General features: G+C 38.6%; 1 protein-coding gene across 1 annotated transcript in view; it reads left to right on the forward strand.

Annotated features, from left to right (window-relative positions):
* Positions 1-2,330: 2,330 nt before the first annotated feature.
* Positions 2,331-20,886, forward strand: part of CMTM8 (CKLF like MARVEL transmembrane domain containing 8) — a 184,841-nt gene continuing 166,285 nt past the window's right edge. The window contains exon 1 of the mRNA XM_053714254.1: positions 2,331-2,641. Coding sequence (XP_053570229.1) covers positions 2,501-2,641 — 141 coding nt within the window. The 5' untranslated portion in view covers positions 2,331-2,500. The remainder of the gene's footprint in view (positions 2,642-20,886) is intronic.

Here is a 20,886-nt window from a genome sequence, read left to right on the forward strand (position 1 = left end):
AGAGAGCGCAAAAGAGAGGGGGAGAGAGCGCAAAAGAGAGGGGAGAGATAGCGCAAAAGTGGGGGGGAGAGAGAGCGCAAAAGAGGGGGGGGAGAGAGAGAGAGCACAAAAGAGGGGGGGGAGAGAGAGCGCAAAAGAGAGGGGGAGAGAGAGAGCGCAAAAGAGAGGGGAGAGAGAGAACGCAAAAGAGAGGGGAGAGAGCGCAAAAGAGAGGGGAGAGAGCGCAAAAGAGAGGGGGAGAGAGAGCGCAAAAGAGAGGGGGGAGAGAAAGCAAAAGAGGGGGGAGAGCGGGAGCAAAAGAGGGGGGAGAGAGGGAGCAAAAGAGAGGTGGAGCGAGAGAGCAAAAGAGAGGTGGAGCGAGAGAGTGCAAAAGAGAGGGGGGGAGAGAGCAAAAGAGAGGGGGAGAGAAAGCAAAAGAGAGGGGGGAGAGCACAAAAGAGAGGTGAGAGAGCACAAAAGAGAGGGGGAGACAGCACAAAAGAGAGGGGGAGACAGCACAAAAGAGAGGCTTTAGGACTAGTGTATATATATATATATATATATATATATATATACACAGGTATACACACATATCTGTATATATCTATTTCTATATATAATCATGTTTATATATATATATATACTGTGTGTGTATATATATATATATATATATATATACTATATGTGTGTGTGTATAGATATTTTCTGTACCAAATATACAGAAATATGTATTTATGAACAAATACAACATATTCTTCTATGTGAAGCACATTGGAATGTGAAATATTCATATTTTCATGTCGAGTTAGTGCGCTTGAGAATATACGATCAGGTCTGCTCGCGAGTAGGCTACATTGACTTCTATAGGGGAATAAGTGAACATACACACAATATTAAGTTTGGCTTTGCGTGCATCAGGTTAGTGCTCCTGTGAAAAGTTTACTTTCAACTTTTAAAGTGTCAGTAAACGATAGCGCTAGCCATTGCACATATACTCTTAGTATGTCTATTTCATAACGAATAATCCTTTTTTTTTTTTAAACGGTTATATATTAAGATATAAGATGTTTTACTTATCTGTTCTAACCGTTGATAAAGCCTTTATTCTCCGCCCAGCCATCCGCAGCAGCTATGGGAGTTATTATTTTTCGCTAAGTCAATCCCATGGGCCGGTCTAAAACAACCCCCGTTCCTCCCACTAACGCTCGTTCTCAATCTTTTTTTTTTTACCTGTCGATCAGCACAGCGCATGCGCAATTTAAAATTTCGGCAACACAAGGCTAAATACAAGATCGCTATTGACGTCGGACGGATACTGCCCCTGTCAATCAAAGAACGCGCGTCCCTGACAGTAAAAAAACTGCGCAGACGATATACAGGGGATTGGAAGCAATCAAGCGGTGATGCAAATAACATTTTAAAACACGTCTTAGTCGGACTTCGTTGCCGAATGAGATGTTATGTTTGTGAAACATTTACTATTAGTCATACACATTGAATTTTAATAAATTTATGTTTTTTTACATTTTTGACATGCAGCATTTAGAAATATATAAAGAAAATTCTTAGGTTTACTGTCCCTTTAATGTGATAATATTAGCACTTCCCAAAGCTAACTTAAATTTACTTTAAATAACGCTTCACTAGTTATCTGGCCCTTAATGCGTTTTACCCCGGATGCCATAGGGCAGCTAAATTGATTCCTAAGTAAAACAAATATTAAGACACGAAAGCACATCTAAAAAACCCTGGCAATGGTTACTCCATTTCTCTTTAAAAATAGGATAATCTGACCTCAACCCTTATTACTTTTAATGTTATGACTTTATTGTTATATCATATGTGTAGTTCAATTGCAACATTTATTTGAGTTTTTTTGGCTTTTCGCTAATAATACATTTAGTTTATATTAGGGGCAGTCAGTGCAGCACTTTTAAAGTGAAGACACAGTCCAGTCCAGTTACGAAGTCCAGGTTTTGCAGTGCACCTCTCCCGCTCTACAAATCTCTGCGCAGATTCCGCGTATTCTAGACACATATGCGCCTGGAACTGCAACCTGAGGTTATGGAGGGAGACAGAGCTAAGCAAAGTCAGAGAGGCCGCGCTCTCCCTCGCACGGTTATGCCATGGGGTAGGGGGTATCGGTCTCCCAGTGCATATAGCACCGATGTCATTTTCACCCACTCTTCTTTAATATTTCCCAGCGCCGGGGGCAGCCTCAGATATGCATATGGTGGGTATGAGAAGCATGTGGCAGGTAACACTTATTATTTATGGTAAATAAACGCTAGGCGTGTGTAATGCTGTACCTGAGCACCGCCCTACCCCAGCCCCTTGTGTGCAAGAGGGAGGTGTAGTGACCTCCTGCAGCTGGCACATTCCCTAGACCTAGCAAACACCTCTCTGGGAATAAGATATGGTAGCACGCCAAGGGCATTATTACACCCACTAAGGGCAAGGGGGGTATGTGTTGGTATGTGAAGGGGTCTCCCTGAGTGTGCCTGGGATCTCCGTAGGGGAGATGGATGAGGAGCGACCCCGCTCTAACACGGTGACCACCACCATCAGCACCCAGAGTGACAACTTCTCCAGCAGCGCCAGCTTGTCCTATGACCGAAACTTCTTATTAACCCCGCCCGGAGCCCTCCTGTTGGCTGAAACGGTGAGTAAAGCGCACGCTCCCGTCTGTAACGGAATGTAGCGCAAGTGTGTTCAGTATCTAGATGCAGCGCTGCTGAACAACATTTATATTTTTTTTTTCTATGAAAGAGGTTTTATAGGCAAAAGACATACGAACTCGACTCAGGGTGACATCAAAGTAAAGGCTGTTTTTAGTGCAAAATAAAACTTACTCCTTACTATCGTATTTAGTCTCAATAGCTGACAGGGACAACTACCACAGCTCTGTTCACAAGTATGACAAGGAATAGTGTTTTAACTAAATACAGTAGCACTTTTTTAGTGTAAACTGAAGATAAATCTGTTATACTCCCTTAAAAGGGAAATGATTCTGCTAAGAGTTTACACTTATAACTTCAAAATGTAATTATATTATCACATTTGTGTTATTCACTTGGTATTCTTTGTTGAAGGCACAGCAATGCACTAGCAGGAGCCAGCTAAACACTTCAGGTGAGCCAATGACAAGAGATGTATGCGCCCTTGTCATCCACCAATCTCAGCAGTTAGCTCCCAGTAGTGCATTGCTGCTTCTGAACCTACTTAGGTATGCTTTTAAACAAAGCTTCAAAGAGAACAAAACAAATGAGATAATAGAAGTAAATTGGAAAGGTGTTTAAAATTGTAGGTTCTATCTGAACCATGAAAGTTTAAGTTTGACTGTTCTGTACTTTTAGGGCTCGATTTATCAAGCCCCTACGGCTGCAAGTTCTCACAAGAACTTGCTCGCCATAATGCTTCCCTAAGCTCTTCGCCACCTCTAAGGTGGCGAAATTCAATCTCTGCGGTCGAGTCCGACCAAGGAGATTGACAGCTCCTGCTTGCGCGATTGGCTGTGCGCGGGCAGGGGGCGGGATTTCACGCCTCAGCTTTGATAAATCTAGCCCTTAATGGTGGAAACACTAAACGGAACCCAATGCTGTATAATGAAAATATAATGGCAATAGGTGGAACATCTGCATTATTAAAAGAAATGGTTTTTAAATTTGTGTTGTGATTGGGACATGAAACTAAAAATTAAACTTTCTTTCATGTAATTGGCAAGAATCCAAGAAGGGCCTCCCCCCCCCCCCCCCCAAAAAAAAAAAGAATTTTCTAAACTGCTTGTCACTCCCAATAACAAAATAATTAAATTGAATTTAATTCCCTATTGTGGAAAGCATATAAAACACATAATGGTACATGTCTTCAAGCAGCAGCATTATGCTCAACCTACGAGTTTAAGTATCTTTTAATTTAGCATGTAAGTGTTATGTCGGTTTGTTATATAATTTAATGCACTAGATTATGCTACCAGGGCTGTACTGGAAATAAAAAGCAGCCCTGGATAAATTGAAGAAAAGCCTTATATTCTTACGAGTCTGTAGAATGCAAACGTCACATTTTGCTGAAGATGGTTAGGCTTTAAAGGATTATGCTACTTAAAGGGACAGTCTAGGCCAAAATAAACTTTAATGATTCAGATAGAGCATGTCATTTTAAACAATTTTCCAATTTACTTTTATCACCAATTTTGCTTTGTTCTCTTGGTATTATTTGAAAGCTTAACCTAGGAGGTTCATATGTTAATTTCTTAGACCTTAAAGGCCACCTCTTTTCAGAATGCATTTTAAGTTTTTCACCACTAGAGGGTGTTAGTTCACGTATTTCATATAGATAACACTGTGCTCGTGCACGTGAAATTATCTGGGAGCAGGCACTGATTGGCTAAACTGAAAGTCTGTCAAAAGAACTGAAACAAAGGGGCAGTTTGCCGAGGCTTAGATACAAGATAATCACAGAGGTTAAAAGTATATTAATATAACTGTGTTGGTTATGCAAAACTGGGGAATGGGTAATAAAGGGATTATCTATATTTTAAAACAATAAAAATTCTGGTGTAGACTGTCCGTTTAACACAATTGATTTGAAAATCATGATATGGAGGAACTCATGATCTCAAATACTGGATTGGGAGTAACTGGGATTTTACCAGTACAGCTTGAAAAAACTAAGGAATATTATAAAGCTATAGTAATATAAAAAATATAATATTAACATAACAAAGTGTAACATATAAGTACACCAGCCTGCATTACACATGTACACCAAAGTGAAACACATAGACATACATCATACACTCCCATAGACAGGAGAGGAAAAGATAGGGGTTTGCAGCACTCACCCACATTTAATTTTCGGAAAATGACAAAAATAAAATTGAGACAGGGCCATTTTAATGACCGAAACGCAGTTGTTTTAATTTTATTTTGTGCTCTACACCCCTGGCACCTAAAGCCGATGTATCCTGTATTATTCTTAACACATAGACATACACCAGTCTGCGACACTAACAACAGCATTTGACACAAGTATTCACACAATATTATGATAGTAACTTACGCACGGTGACATACACACACTAGTGTGAGATATACCTTAATAAACAAACAAGAATTTGACACTAATATATATGCATCAGTAACACACAATAATTTAAGCAGGGAAGTATAAGACCATAATAAACAGCAGCAGCAGCATTACACCAGCAGGAGTGTACATAGGAAACATTTCTTCTTTTAATGCAAAAAAGGTAGAATAATAAAGCATGACCTTTTTGCTTTAAAAGAAGTGGGTTTGCCTAAGAGTTTTTCTACTGGATTTGTATGTTGCTCGATTTGTAGGAGCCTGTGGCAGTGACTCTTTAAGTGTGCACACTTTAAAGACTGAGTGCTGGTATAATATTACAACTAGTACATACAAAGCAATGTGAAATCCATGTTTGTGTGTGTGTATATATGTGTGTGTGTATGTGTATGTGTATATATATATATATATATATATATGTATGTATGTATGTATGTATGTATGTGTATGTATATATATATGTATGTGTATGTATATATGTATGTGTGTGTATGTATATATGTATGTGTGTGTATATATATATGTATGTGTGTGTGTATATATATATGTATGTGTGTGTGTATATATATATATATATATATATATGTGTGTATATATGTATGTGTGTATATATATATATATATATATATTAGTACCATGTAAAATATACACATCAGGGTTACACACTATATACAACTTTGAGTGTGACTATAACTTCATATACAGTCAGACACAATGGTATGGCACTATACAGCAGAACTGTGACTGCAAACAGCTGTATTATATTATATGCAGCACTGTAGTATAACTGGGGGTATAATAGTAGTGTGACTGACTACACATAACAGAATTTCATTGCACACAGTACTGTACTATACAACACAACTTGATATACAGAAGGCATTTGACTACACATAAAGTACAGCAGACACTGTGGTTTTTTTTTTACTTTGTAGGTGTGCATATGTGTTGTGTTTCATGTGCTTGTTCAAGTAATTTTAAGTACCTTGGCTACCATTTCAGTCTTCTTTGGCAGCCAAGGGGTTACATCCAACAAAAAGCAGAAAGGGAGGAGGTAGGGCTTAACCTCTCTATAGCTAAATAACCTAGTGTAAAAACATGTACTTTTATCTCTGGGGCTTGTCTGAAGCTGGGAGGAGTGACTGACACTTTGCCCTGCACAGACAACAAACTGTGCTGAATTCTCCTGACAGCAGGGAAATAAACATCAGGAATTCCTGCTCTGAAAAGGTTTAGTCCACTTACCATCAGACAGCAAAATTTAGCAGACAGATGCCAAATATGAAAAACTTAGAAGTACTACTGTGAAATTAGAGCACCATCATCAGCCCCAGTAACACGGAGCAGGCTCTGGCTGGGGGCGGATCCTACTGCTTTAACTGCTCCACACTGTTTCCTGGCTCGGTAGTGATTACCATTTCTTCCTCCTGCTTTGTGTAAACACACTACAGTCCCCTCTGCTCTACACTACACTCTCACCATTAACATAGTGTTTTGTACAACAAACAACTTTAATCGTTGGCTTCAGAAACCCATTGTACTAGCCGCATAAGCAGTAAATCAGAGAGTGAGATACATTACCATACCTGCGACTTAGCTCACTCAGCGTTGCGCTTGCCTTCAGCTCAGCTGCCATTCTAACTGCCCTTAGCTCTGCGACTACAGTGTTGCAGAGTCACTGACTACCAATTTGCGCGCCAAAGTTGCTAGTGGGAAGATCTAAGTTTGAGCTGAGCACTCAGGCCCCCCTGAGGGGAGGACCCGGTCGCAGTTGCGACTTTTGCATCACTGTTAGTTCCTCCCCTGCAAGAGTTCATGAGCTAGTGACGTATGGGATATACAATCCTACCAGGAGGGGCAAAGTTTCCCAAACCTCAAAATGCCTATAAATACACCCCTCACCACACCCACAATTCAGTTTTACAAACTTTGCCTCCTATGGAGGTGGTGAAGTAAGTTTGTGCTAAGATTTTTACGTTGATATGCGCTTCTCAGCATTTTGAAGCCCGATTCCTCTGAGTACAGCGAATGTCAGAGGGACGTAGAGAGTATTACCTATTGAATGCAATGATTTTCCTAATGGGGGTCTTTTTCATAGGTTCTCTGTTATCGGTCGTAGAGATTCATCTCCTACCTCCCTTTTCAGATCGACGATATACTCTCATATACCATTACCTCTACTGATAACTGTTTCAGTACTGGTTTGGCTATCTGCTATATGTGGATGGGTGTCTTTGGGTAAGTGTTTTTATTTCTTAAGACACCTCAGCTATGGTTTGGCACTTTATGCATTTATATAAAGTTCTAAATACATTATATGTATTGTACTTATATTTGCCATGAGTCAGGTTCATGTATTTCCTTTTGCAGATTGTCAGTTTCATATTTGGGAAAGTTAATATTTAGAAATATTTTTCTTACCTGGGGTTTAGTCTTTTTTTCAATTGACTACTTGTTCAAATTGCGGGCTGTCTTAGGCTCGCAGGTGCGCTAAATGCTATTCTTTATTGCGTCATTCTTGGCGCAAAAGGCACGTCCGTTGACGCAAGTTCGTCATTTCCGGCGTCATACTTGACGCAGGGGTTCACACAGGGTTGCGTCGCTAGTGTCATTTCCGAACATGGTTGGCACCAAAAAAAATTTCTGTTACAATGTGCGTCATACTTGGCGACAATTTTATTTTTTTTTTTTCTTTATTTATTGCCCCATTGCTTTTGCCTCTTGCCTTTTGCTATATCAGAAGACTATGCTATTTGCTTTTTCTCCCATTCCTGAAACTGTCAGATAAGGAAATTGATAATTTTGCTTTATATGTTGTTTTTTTCTTTTACATTTTGCAAAATGTCTCAATCTGATCCTGCCTCAGAAGTATCTGCTGGAACTTTGCTGCCTGACATCGGTTCTACCAAAGCTAAGTGCATTTGTTGTAAAATTGTGGAGATTATATCTCCAAATGTCATTTGTAATAGTTGTCATGATAAACTTTTACATGCAGATAGAGTTTCCATCTGTAATAGTACATTGCCGGTTGCAGTTCCCTCAACTTCTAATGTACATGATATACCTATGAATTTTAAAGAATTTGTTACTGATTCTATTCAGAAGGCTTTGTCTGTATTTCCACCTTCTAATAAGCATAAGAGGTCTTTTAAAACTTCTGATAAAGTTGATGAAATTTCAAATGACCGACATCATAATGAATTATCCACCTTTGAAGAGGATCTATCTGATTCAGAAGATCCGTCCTCAGACATTAACACTGACAAATCTACTTATTTATTTAAAATAGAGTATATGCGTTCTTTGTTAAAAGAAGTGTTAATTACTTTGGATATTGAGGAAGCTAGTCCTCTTGATATTAAAACCAGTAAACATTTAAATGCTGTTTTTAAACCTACTGTGGTTACTCCAGAGGTTTTTCCTATTCCTGATGCTATTTCTGACATGATTTCTAAGGAATGGAATAAGCCAGGTACTCCTTTTTAATCCTTTTGCAAGGTTTAAAAAATTGTTTCCTTTACCAGCAATTGCAATAGAGTTTTGGGAAAAGATCCCCAAAGTTGATGGGGCTATTTCTACTCTTGCTAAACTAACCACTATTCCTATTGAAGATAGTACTTCCTTTAGATAGGAAGATTGAATCTTATCTAAGGAAAGCCTATTTATATTCAGGTCATCTTCTTAGACCTGCAATTACTTTGGCTGATGTTGCAGCTGCTTCAACTTTTTGGTTGGAGAATTTAGCGCAACAAGAATTGGATTCTGACATATCTAGCAATGTCCGCTTACTGCAATATGCTAATCATTTTATTTGTGATGCCATTTTTGATATTATCAAAATTGATGTTAGATCTATGTCTTTAGCTATTTTAGCTAGAAGAGCTTTGTGGCTTAAATCTTGGAATGCTGATATGACATCTAAGTCTAGATTGCTATCTCTTTCTTTCCAATGTAATAATTTATTTGGTTCTCAGTTGGATTCTATTATTTCAACTGTTACTGGGGGGGGGGGGGTGAAAGGAGTTTTTTTGCCTCAGGATAAAAAAACCTAAGGCTTCTAATCGTTTTCGTTCCTTTCGTCAAAATAAGGAACAAAAACCTTATCCTTCCCCCAAGGAATCTGTTTCCAATTGGAAGCCTTCCTGAAATTGGAATAAATCCAAGCCTTTTAAGAAACCAAAGTCAGCCCCTAAGTCCGCATGAAGGTGCGGCCCTCATTCCAGCTCAGCTGGTAGGGGGCAGATTAAGGTTTTTCAAGGATGTTTGGATAAATTCTGTCCAAAATCAATGGATTCAGAGCATTGTCTCTCAGAGGTACCAAATTGGATTCAGAGTAAGACCACCTGTGAGGAGATTTATTTATATTATTTTTTTCTCTCCCACGCATCCCAGTAAATCAAGTAAAAGCTCAGGCTTTCCTGAAGTGTGTTTCAGATCTGGAGGTTTCAGGGGTAATCATGCCGGTTCCTTTTCAGGAACAAGGCCTGGGGTTTTATTCAAATCTATTCATTGACCCAAAGAAAGAAAATTAATTCAGACCAGTTCTGGATCTGAAAATTTTGAATCATTATGTAAGAGTACCAACTTTCAAGATGGTGACTATAAGGACTATTCTGCCTTTTGTTCAGCAAGGACATTATATTTCTACAATAGACTTGCAGGATGCATACCTCCCATATTCAGATTCATCCAGATCATTATCTCTTCCATTTGGCCTAGCAACAGCTCCAAGAATCTTTTCAAAGTTTCTGGGTGCCCTACTCTCTGTAATCAGCGAACAGGGTATTGCAGTGTTTCCTTATTTGGACGATATCTTGGTACTAGCTCAGTCTTTACGTTCTGCAGAATCTCACACAAATCAACTTGTGTTGTTTCTTCCAAAACATGGTTGGAGGATCAATTTACCCAAAAGTTTTTTGATTCCTCAGACAAGGGTCACCTTTTTAGGCTTCCAGATAGATTCAGTGTCCATGACTCTGTCTCTAACAGACAAGAGACGTTTGAAATTGTTTGCAGCATGTCGGCGCCTTCAGTCTCAGTCATTCCCTTCAGTGGCTATGTGCATGGAAGTTTTAGGCCTCATGACTGCAGCATCGAACGCGATTCCTTTTGCTCGTTTTCACATGAGACCTCTCCAGCTTTGCATGCTGAATCAATGGTGCCAGGATTATACAAAGATATCACAATTAATATCCTTAAATCCCAATATTCGACACTCTGACGAGGTGGTTAAATTACCAGTGTTCAAGGGGCCTCTTTTGTTTGGCCAACCTGGACTGTGATCACTTCAGATGCGAGTCTTTCAGGTTGGGGAGCTGTCTGGGGATCTCTGACAGCACAAGGGGTTTGGAAATCTCAAGAGGCGAGATTACCAATCAATATTTTAGAACTCTGTGCAATTCTCAGAACTCTTCAGTTTTGGCCTCTGTTGAAGAGAGAACCATTCATTTGTTTTCAGACAGACAATATCACAACTGTGACATATGTCCTTCATCAGTGTGGGACAGTACCCTAGCTATGAAAGAAGTATCTCGGATACTTGTTTGGACGGAATCCAGTTCTTGTATAATTTCTGCGGTTCATATCCCAGGTGTAGACAATTGGGAGGCAGATTATCTCAGGCGTCAGACTTTGCATCCAGGGGAGTGGTCTCTCCATCCGGATGTGTTTTCTCAGATTGTTCAGATGTGGGGTCTTCCAGAAATGGATCTGATGGCCTCTTATCTACACAAGAAACTTCCCAGATACTTGTCCAGGGATTCTCAGGCGGAAGCAGTGGATGCGCTGACACTTCCTTGGTGTTATCATCCTACTTATATCTTCCCGCCTCTAGTTCTTCTTCCGAGAGTGATCTCCAAGATTATCATGGAACAATCGTTTGTGTTGCTGGTGGCTCCAACATGACCCCACAGGTTTTGGTATGCGGATCTTGTTCAGATGTCCAGTTGCCAACCTTGGCCACTTCCGTTAAGGCCGGACTTACTGTCTCAAGGTCCGTTTTTCCATCAGGATCTCAAATCGTTAAATTTGAAGGTATGGAAATTGAACGCTTAGTATTAAGTCATAGAGGTTTCTCTGACTCAGTAATTAATACTATGTTACAAGCTCGTAAATCTGTCTCTAGGAAGATTTATTACCGAGTTTGGAAGATTTACATTTCATGGTGTTCTTCTCATAAATTCTCTTGACATTCTTTTAGAATTCCTAGAATTTTACAGTTTCTCCAGGATGGATGGTTTGGATATTTGTTTGTCTGCAAGTTCCTTGAAGGGACAAATCTCTGCTCTTTCAGTTTTATTTCACAGAAAGATTGCTAAACTTCCTGATATTCACTGCTTTGTACAGGCTTTAGTTTGTATTAAGCCCGTCATTAAATCAATTTCTCCTCCTGGGAGTCTTAATTTGGTTTTGAAGGCGTTACAGGCTCCTCCGTTTGAGCCTATGCATTCTTTGGACATTAAACTACTTTCTTGGAAAGTATTGTTCCTTTTGGCCATCTCTTCTGCTAGAAGATTGTCTGAGCTATCTGCTCTTTCTTGTGAATCTCCTTTTCTGATTTTTCATCAGGATAAGGCGGTTTTGCGGACTTCATTTGAATTTTTACCTAAGGTTGTGAATTCTAACAACATTAGTAGAGAATTTGTTGTTCCTTCTTTGTGTCCTAATCCTAAAAATCCTTTGGAAAGATCCTTACATGCTTTGAAATATTATGTTGAAGCTACTAAAGATTTCAGAAAGACTTCTAGTCTATTTTTTATATTTTCTGGTCCTAGGAAATTTCAGAAAGCCTCTGCTATTTCCTTGGCCTCTTGGTTAAAACTTTTGATTCTTCAAGCTTATTTGGAGTCGGGTCATGCCCCGCCTCAGAGAATTACAGCTCATTCTACTAGATCAGTCTCCACTTTGTGGGCTTTTAAGAATGAAGCTTCAGTTGATCAGATTTGCAAAGCAGCGACTTGGTCCTCTTTGCATACATTTACTAAATTCTACCGTTTTGATGTATTTGCTTCTTCCGAAGCAGTTTTTGGTAGAAAAGTTCTTCAGGCAGCTGTTTCAGTCTGATTCTTCTGCTGATGTTTTATGTTTCTTTTCTTCATGAGAATAACTTATATTTTGGGTTGTGGATTATTTTTTCAGCATTTGGCTGTTGTTTATTTTTATCCCTGCCTCTCTAGTGACTCTTGCGTGGAGTTCCACATCTTGGGTATTTGATATCCCATACGTCACTAGCTCATGGACTCTTGCCAATTACATGAAAAAAAACATAATTTATGTAAGAACTTACCTGATAAATTAATTTCTTTCATTTTGGCAAGAGTCCATGAGACCCACCCTTTTTATGGTGGTTATGATTTTTTTGTATAAAGCACAATCATTCCAAATTTCTTTGATGCTTTTTACTCCTTTCTTTATCACCCCACTACTTGGATATTTGTTAAACTGAATTGTGGGTGTGGTGAGGGGTGTATTTATAGGCATTTTGAGGTTTGGGAAACTTTGCCCTTCCTGGTAGGATTGTATATCCCGTACGTCACTAGCTCCTGGACTCTTGCCAATATGAAAGAAATGAATTTATCAGGTAAGTTCTTGCATAAATTATGTTTTATTGGTTTGAGACAGAACATGCAAATTTAAGAGACTCTTCAATTTACCAAATGCACTTACCTTTATTGGTATCCTTTTTAGAAAAGCATATCTAGTTAGGCCTGAAAGTAGCAATGTACTACTGGAAGCTAGCTGGGGATTCGTGGCTACCCTAATATGCCTCTTGTCATTGGCTCACAAGATGTTTTTAGCTAGGACTCAGATATGCATTGATGGTTTTTATCTAGGACTCAAATCCATTACTGCTCTGGACCTGACGTTAAAGGGACACTGTACCCAATTTTTTTTCTTTTGATTCAGATAGAGCAGGCAATTTTAAGCAACTTTCTAATTTACTCCTATTATCATTTTTTCTTTGTTCTCTTGCTATCTTTATTTGAAATAAAAGCCGGCATCTAAACTTAGATTCTTGCATTTCAAATAAAGATTCCAAGATACAAAGATACCAAGATAATAAAGAAAAATTGATAATAGGAGTAAATTAGAAAGTTGCTTAAAATTGCATGCTCTATCTGAATCACAAAAGAAAAAATGTGGGCACTGTTGCTTGTCTGTAACACATTATAATATTTTCTTTGCAATTTTAGGTTTTTAACACACATAGGATTTGCGTGATGCAGGACGGTTATCGAAACATCCATTGCGGTTTGGCTAATTTAATTTGTCTGGTTTATTTGTATTTGAAAAATAAACACCTACAACTCTTATAACTTTGTTGTTATTACTTTTCAAGTGCTTGGCTAACAGATTAGACATTACTGCCAGTAAGTCTATATGTAAAGAGTAAATAAAGTGTTATCTCAAAGCAAAATGGAGAAAACCTTTTATCCCTTTAGATATTGTTGAAGGGGACAACATAGGGTTTGAGAGAAAACCCTAATGCAAGTTGTTCTGGAGTTGAATTGCTCTGTTTGAGAGCAAATGTTCCATTAGTTGACATGTGGGACTTTGTTTAGGAAATCACAATCTTCATTGCTCATCTGCCCTGCCCATTTGTATTGTATTTTTTGTGAAAAATCACCAAGCTGAGCATTAGCACTATAGAAGGGGGTCTAATAAACATGCACAAGGTCCCATGTTTGTTGAAGTTATCACTTGAATTTAGATTTGTTTTGTGTTAGTTTTTTTTGTTTGTTTGTTTTTTTTTTTGGGGGGGGGGGGCGTTAATGGAGTTAGAAGATGCACTTAACACTTCACTTGAACTTTTTTTTTTTGGGAGGGGTTAAATTATATTTTGTAAATATTTTTCATTTTTTAAAATTTTATTTTTTTAGTAGAAATAAATTAGAAAAAAAATAATACCCACAATGTACGTTATAGAAAGTCATTCAGTTATGGATTCCTTCAATAGAAATAAAATTGTTTACCTTTTTTTATATTTCCATTTTTATAATGTTCTATATTAACCCTTTGAGTGCTAACCACTTTCCCACCTGGGTGGTAAGCACATTTGAGGGATTTTTTTTTTTTTTTAAACTTTTTTTTTTTCTTTTCAGATCCCCAGGACTTATACCATTGGAAAGGTTAGGCTATTACCTTTTGTCTTGGGTGTCTGTAGCTGCGTAGATGCCTGAGATACAGGGTTCTAAGCAGCATGCCTCCTTTCCCTATATTGTCCATTGTCTTTTTTTAATAAAGTTGCGCAGTGACGTCATCATGTCATTGTGTGTGACGTCAACACACAAAACGTGAAGCCTCAGCGATGCCTGTCATACAGGCCCGATCGCCAGGGTAGGAGCCCCCAGATCTCCCTCAAAGTGGGAGAGTGCTAGCGACGGCTCTGAGCCGTTGTTAGCACCTGAGTGGAAAACTCTGCAGCGAATCAGCCGTCGCTAGCACTCAAGGGGTTAAAGCAAAATAAAACGCAATTTTTTTCATGATTTAGAAAGAGCATGCTATTTTAAACAACTTTCCAATTTACTTCTATTATCTAATTTGCTTCATTCTCTTGACATCCTTTGTTGAAAAGCATATCTAAATAGGCTCAGTAGCTGCTTATTGGTGGCTGCACGTAGATGCCTCTTGTGATTGGCTCACCCATGTGCATTATTTCTTCAACAAAGGATATCTGAAGAATGAAGTAAATTGTAAATGCTTTTCAACAAAGGATACCAAGAAGATGAAGCAAATTTGATAAAATAAGTAAATTAGTTGTTTAAGGTTGCCATGGTGGAATTATTGTTAAAAAAAAAAAAAAAAAAAAAGGGGGGGGGGGGGCAGTCCCTGCAAGTGGCGAGATGGCTCCTATATAAATGGTGTTTACTGGAAAGGGACACTTCGCTCTGAAGTTAGCAGGGAGTGGGGGGGGGGGCACTTTAAAAATGAAAACATGCAGCCAATACAATCACATTACTCTGCTTTCTTCATATAGCATCTTACAATAGCTTCTATTTTCATATACATGTGTTTTTCTATTAGGGTATTAAGTGTTTTGAGAAAAGCTCACCATCATTATAAAATTGTGAGATCTGCAGTGCAAAAATCTTTTACAGAATTACTCTGGGTTTTGAGACTATTTCATATATACCCCTGGATCTCCCATGTTCCGCCTATTTTTTGCAAAAACAACAATTACGCTTTGTATTTTGTACGAATTTCAGTTTTTTTGTTTTGTTTTTTTTTTTTTGTGGGTTTTTTTGCGTTTGTACATCCAGTGTACTTAAAGGGACACTGTAGTCAAATATTCACTCGTGTTCTAACAATAGTATACCAATAAATAATTACTTTTTTAAAGTACATCCTATTTCAAATCTTTGTCGTTTGCAATATATCAGTTTAATAATTTTCACCTTTTTCCAAACCCACGTATTTATACTCCCTAACTGTATTCCAATCCTGGAGGACAACTCCAGTTGGAACATGGCGACTAACGGACACAATGCGCATGCGCGACTACACGCAACATCATCGGCAACGTCGCCGTCTTAGGGCTAAGAAGACACTCTCTGTTGATCCAGCTTCAGATGAGTATGCTGCGCAGTGTGCACATGCGTTATTTTCTCTGCTGGCGGTGATGTCGGCTTCTATGCCGCAATATGCGCATGCGATACTAATAGAAAACGATTGTGCATGCGTTTAATGACGAAATTATATTTTAATTACATGTTAATACTGGGGATACGATTGGCCAGAATGTTATTGCTTAGACGGCCCACATTTGAGGGCTGGTTAACGTGACGTCAGTGACATGAAATAAAGTTTATTTTTTCGGCTAAAGGGAGCTTCGTTTTTGAAAATGAAAAGGTAGATTTAATTTATAATTGCAATGTTTAATGTTGGGTGAGTTTTGCTTAAGAAAAGCTAAAGACGGTAATCCTTTAAACTGTTTAAAAGTCGTAATAAAAAAAAAAGCAGTGGCTGTTACTAAATAGAAAGCTTTGCAATATGTATTATTCATCATTTTTAAATTGCCTTTAATTTTTTTTTTTAACTTAATTTGTGCAGTGTCCATTACTTCCTGTCACAGGAGGCTGTGGTCCACAGGATGGCATATTTAGCTTGATGTCAAAACATTTAGCGTAACATGAGCTGGGTAGGCATGTTGAATGTGGAAGAAGATGTCTGCTCACAGCCTTTGGCTCTTTTATGAGCCAGATTTACTTTTGTGAAAGTGCAACACACTAAGATCTGTGCAAATCCAGATCTTAGTGTGTTGCACTTTCACAAGCAGAAATCCGGCTTTGGAAAGAGCTGAAGGCCAAGAACAGCTACCTTCTTCTGTATTCAGCAGCCAAATGCGCAGTCCTACTATTAAGTAAATATTATATAAGAGACAGAAAGGAACCTATATTTGCCAAAAGCCATCTCTATTTCCCTGTGGGCAGTGGCTACACTGAAAATGTCTAAGTGCTCATTTTACAATCAAACAAGTACATTTTGCACAATCTGTTTATTTGTATGTTTACTTTGCTTTAACATATTTGTTTTTACTAAAGGAGCACTGTTTAATATCTTTTAAATTAGTGTTTTGTCCAGGATGACAATTATTTGCTTAGTATATGTCATTTCTGTATTACTGACCCTATATTACTATGTAACAGTATTTTATAAGCATCCTGTGTATTATCCAATGAGGGTGCCTGCTAAGAGCACAATAAACTGAATGTGCTCTTTAGGATATTAAATGTTGCTGGATATTGATACATAAGTTATAACATGTAGATTCCCTATAGGTCGCTGTGTTTGTTAGGTTGTGTTATATTTGTTTTTAGTGTACGGGGCAGTAAGGTAATTTGTGGGCGGTATTTATTCCCCTGTTTGTTTATCCTCCACAACACTGTTAAACCACTAGTGTATTTAGTTTTATTTTGCTGACTTAGGCACTTATAAATCTGCTGTCCCTAATTCCCTCCACCCCCCCAACTTTTTTATCTTGCGTTTACCCAGGGACATAACTAGACCTCACTGGTCCTCAGGGCAAAGGCTGTGACGCGACTTCCATTTCAATGGTACCCTTTCTGGTTGTAAACCAGCAGACAAATACGAGCAAGATATACTTGCACATCCTTCCTGTACAAATATGGAGGCAGTTTATTTCTACACACCATTGCAGTGGTAGACATCTTTGAAACAATGCCACCATATTTCTAAAGGCAAATCGATACACTTCATGTACACTTTTGAGCCCTGTTATGTGCGGGGGGGGGGGGTTTAGACCACACAGAGGATCCAGACATGATGCAAGTGGAGCCCTGTAGCAGTGCCACTACTTATTGCAGGGCATGATAGGCCCTTGTGTTTACCTCATATATTTGTGACAATAGGAGGCCAGCAAAGCTTAATCAGTCAAACACATTCTTGAACCCTAATATTTGTAATAAAATTAATAAATATAACATTTGGAGAGTATAGGAGTGGGAAGTGAGCATGAGCAAAAAAAAAAATCATATTTGGCATTGGGCCTGCGGCATATGGCTATTTTCAGTGCCAAATGTATTAGGGTCAACACACACATTTCTGTGCCAATCCGCATATTTGTGTTATTTATTTCCATAATAAATGCTGAATACAAATTTTTACTCATGCCTAGCAGCAAGGTATCACGCAATGGTACTACCCCTTGTGGAGTTGTAAAACCTCACTTGGAAGCTGTAATTCTTATGGCTCATAAATGGGACTGTATTCCCCTTTTGTTGAGGTAGAAACAGTCTCAAGTTCCCAGTTATGAAAAACTCTCTTTCCGGAAAAGGAATCATATGTGTATCACATATGGGGTGCATGAATAAGGTATCGCCTACATACCCAAAAAACATCCTAAATAAAAATATGCAGCACACCACAGATAACATCAGTAATATAGGTTTGACTATATATGCATAACAGGACTTCTATGTGAGAGGTTAAGTTCCCAAGTGATCTTTATTCAGACACACAGGCATCCTTAAGGGAGAAAAAATAAGTCCTCATCTCAAAAATGTTCAATAAGACTTTGTAATCCGCAAGTTGAAATTTTATAATGGAAAGGAAGAGTCTCAAATGCAACAGTGATTTCACTGCTCATAAGTATATCAAGAGGTATGTGTTATGATACTTGCGGTTTTACATGCTTGTCGGCTTTTGCAGCACACCACCCTGCTGGAGCTTTCAGTTATCGCATTCAATGACACTTTGTAGTCCTCGGGTTGAAACTTTATAAAGAAAAGAAATGGTCTCAAATAGTTTGAAGTGCTTGTCAATAAGTGAAGGCCACAGTTATTATATGTCTCACTGTATTCCACATCAAAGATGCAGTCCTCTCCTCCTGAACCACTAAATACAAATATGTACATACATGTATTCACTGTATATTATGATGCCTAGTAGTACATATTTAATGTATCTGTATCCCTGTAATTACAACAGCTCATCCACTGCTCATCAGTAATGCAAGACGTGTGTGTTGTAATACGGTTTTCCACGCTTGTCAGCTTTCATAGCACGCCCACCTCCTAGAGCTTTCAGCTATCACCATAAGATCAGTTGTCAGTTGGACATTGAAGTAAAAATAAACTTAAGATTCAGAAAGAGCATGCAGTTTTAAGCAACTTTACAATTTACTTCTATTATCAAATTTTGCACAGTCTTTTTATATTCACACTTTCTTCTGTTAAGTGTGATCAGTCCACGGGTCATCATTACTTCTGGGATATTAACTCCTCCCCAACAGGAAGTGCAAGAGGATTCACCCAGCAGAGCTGCATATAGCTCCTCCCCTCTACGTCACTCCCAGTCATTCTCTTGCACCCAACGACTAGATAGGAGGTGTGAGAGGGCTATGGTGATTATACTTAGTTTTATATCTTCAATCAAAAGTTTGTTATTTTAAAATAGCACCGGAGAGTGTTATTACCTCTCTGGCAGAGTTTGAAGAAGAATCTACCAGAGTTTTTGTTATGATTTTAGCCGGAGTAGTTAAGATCATATTGCTGTTTCTCGGCCATCTGAGGAGAGGTAAACTTCAGATCAGGGGACAGCGGGCAGATGAATCTGCATAGAGGTATGTAGCAGCTTATTATTTTCTGACAATGGAATTGATGAGAAAATCCTGCCATACCGATATAATGTCATGTATGTATACTTTACACTTCAGTATTCTGGGGAATGGTACTTCACTAGAATTACACTGTAAGAAGTACATTAAGCTGTTTAATAACTAGAAATTATGTTTAACGTTTTTGCTGGAATGTAAAATCGTTTTCATTTACTGAGGTACTGAGTGAATAAATGTTTGGGCACCATTTTTCCACTTGGCAGTTGCTTAATCTTTTTCTGACAGTTTCTGTTCTCTCTCACTGCTGTGTGTGAGGGGGAAGGGCCGTTTTTTTGGCGCCTTTTCTATGCATCAGTTATTTCAGTCAGCAGCTCATTGTATTTCCTGCATGATCCAGTTCATCTCTACAGAACTCAGGGTTCTTCAAACTTATTTTGAGGGAGGTAATTTCTCTCAGCAGAGCTGTGAGAATTATAGTTGACTGTGATAAAAAACGTTTATTCTGTAATTGTTTCCTGTTTTCAGAATTTGTTATCTTTGCTATTGGGATTAAACCTTTGCTAAAGTTGTGTTGTTTACAAGGATTGAGGCTATAACTGTTTCAATTTATTAATTTTCAACTGTCATAGATTTTCTGTGCTTCTTAAAGGCACAGTACGTTTTTAATATTATTCTAATTGAATTGTATTCTAAGTTGCAAGTTTATTTGCTAGTGTGTTAAACATGTCTGATTCAGAGGAAGATACCTGTGTCATTTGTTGCAATGCCAAAGTGGAGCCCAATAGAAATTTATGTACTAACTGCATTGATGCTACTTTAAATAAAAGTCAATCTGTACAAATTGAACAAATTTCACCAAACAACGAGGGGAGAGTTATGCCGACTAACTCGCCTCACGTGCCAGTACCTGCATCTCCCGCTCGGGAGGTGCGTGATATTGTAGCGCCGAGTACATCTGGCCGGCCATTACAAATCACATTACAGGATATGGCTTCTGTTATGACTGTAGTTTTGGCTAAATTACCAGAACTAAGAGGTAAGCGTGATCACTCTGGGGTGAGAACAGAGTGCGCTGATAATATTAGGGCCATGTCAGATACTGCGTCACAGGTTGCAGAACATGAGGACGGAGAACTTCATTCTGTGGGTGACGGTTCTGATCCAAACAGACTGGATTCAGATATTTCAAATTTTAAATTTAAACTGGAAAACCTCCGTGTATTACTAGGGGAGGTGTTAGCGGCTCTTAATGATTGTAACACAGTTGCAATACCAGAGAAAATGTGTAGGTTGGATAAATATTTTGCGGTACCGACGAGTACTGAGGTTTTTCCTATACCTAAGAGACTTACTGAAATTGTTTCTAAGGAGTGGGATAGACCCGGTGTGCCGTTCTCACCCCCTCCGATATTTAGAAAAATGTTTCCAATAGACGCCACCACACGGGACTTATGGCAAGCGGTCCCTAAGGTAGAGGGAGCAGTTTCTACTTTAGCTAAGCGTACCACTATCCCGGTGGAGGATAGCTGTGCTTTTTCAGATCCAATGGATAAAAAATTAGAGGGTTACCTTAAGAAAATGTTTGTTCAACAAGGTTTTATATTGCAACCCCTTGCATGCATTGCGCCGATCACGGCTGCAGCGGCGTTCTGGATTGAGTCTCTGGAAGAGAACATTAGTTCAGCTACTCTGGACGACATTACGGACAGGCTTAGAGTCCTTAAACTAACTAATTCATTCATTTCGGA

The sequence above is a fragment of the Bombina bombina genome, chromosome 5 (assembly GCF_027579735.1).
Source record: "Bombina bombina isolate aBomBom1 chromosome 5, aBomBom1.pri, whole genome shotgun sequence".
NCBI lineage: Eukaryota > Metazoa > Chordata > Amphibia > Anura > Bombinatoridae > Bombina > Bombina bombina.